Source organism: Geospiza fortis, unplaced genomic scaffold, assembly GCF_000277835.1.
Source record: "Geospiza fortis unplaced genomic scaffold, GeoFor_1.0 scaffold346, whole genome shotgun sequence".
NCBI lineage: Eukaryota > Metazoa > Chordata > Aves > Passeriformes > Thraupidae > Geospiza > Geospiza fortis.
Genome location: NW_005054361.1, coordinates 118386 through 119373, shown reverse-complemented (window position 1 = coordinate 119373; position 988 = coordinate 118386). Strand labels below are relative to the sequence as shown.

Genomic DNA, 988 nt, shown 5'->3' with positions numbered 1-988 from the left:
TTCAGGGGGATATGCTCTGGATTAGTCTCATCCCGAAGGATCCACCTCTGTCAGTGATGGAGCGCCCTACGGGCAGTTGTGGAAAGCTTCTTACAGGTAAGTTTTATTTGAAGGACACCAGTTTGTGTTCTACAGGACTGCTCAGCCATGTGAACCAAAATGTGGTAAATGGGAAAAATTGGGAGATTCACTTCAAAAGGGCATTCTTGATCTGAAGTAAAAGGCTAACACAGATGGACCTGTAATCTTTCCCTGTCTGTCCTGATTTCTAGTAAATAGTCTAGGAAACTGCTGCACAAATCTGAAAGCTCTACAGAGGTCTCCCTTTTATTTCTTCTCACAGTGCTGGCAAAGGTACTGTTTTTTCCAAGCTAAATGTCCAGTTATGGCTCAAGTACTTTATTTAATTGGTGATAAAACCCACTGTATGTATTGGGGTTTTTAGAAAGGCCAATTTGCTGCAGTCTAACAGCCCACACAGGCTGTTTGCTTGAAAGCCAAATTACTGGTTTTATTCAAGTATCATTAAGGGCAAGTGAAAACTGAAGGAATTTCTTAAGACACAGGGAGCAGAGAATCTGCATTAAATGAAATTTGCCAGAGGAAGAAAATTCTGGTTTATGTTTTCAGTGGTACTGTTTCTGCAATGAAATTTCCAAGGGGATTCTTATGGAACTGTAATCCAGAAGCAAACAGATCAGCTTTAATTGTGTTTTCCTGTGGGGAAGAAGCACAAGCTCAAATACCCACCAGTGTTTCTTGACTGAAGCTTTCATCTGTTTTACACTGCAGGGTTTTTTTTACCAACTGAAGGTGAAAAGATTTGAAAAAGTCTTTCAAACATGTAAGAGCTGAGGGAGGTGAATGGGGTGCAAGGATGAGTTAATGTTTATGTCCTGAACTTGCTGGAGTTTTGCGCATGATTACAGAAGGTTATTCTTTGTGTGCCATGGTCTGAGTGGTGGGAGGAAGCTGAAGCCACTGATCA

The 988-nt window shown here is 41.2% G+C and overlaps 1 protein-coding gene across 1 annotated transcript in view; it reads left to right on the top strand.

Moving 5' to 3' along the window:
* The first annotated feature begins 11 nt into the window (after positions 1-11).
* NPSR1 (neuropeptide S receptor 1) overlaps positions 12-988 on the top strand; it is a 91861-nt gene continuing 90884 nt past the window's right edge. The window contains exon 1 of the mRNA XM_031059430.1: positions 12-96. Coding sequence (XP_030915290.1) covers positions 12-96 — 85 coding nt within the window. The remainder of the gene's footprint in view (positions 97-988) is intronic.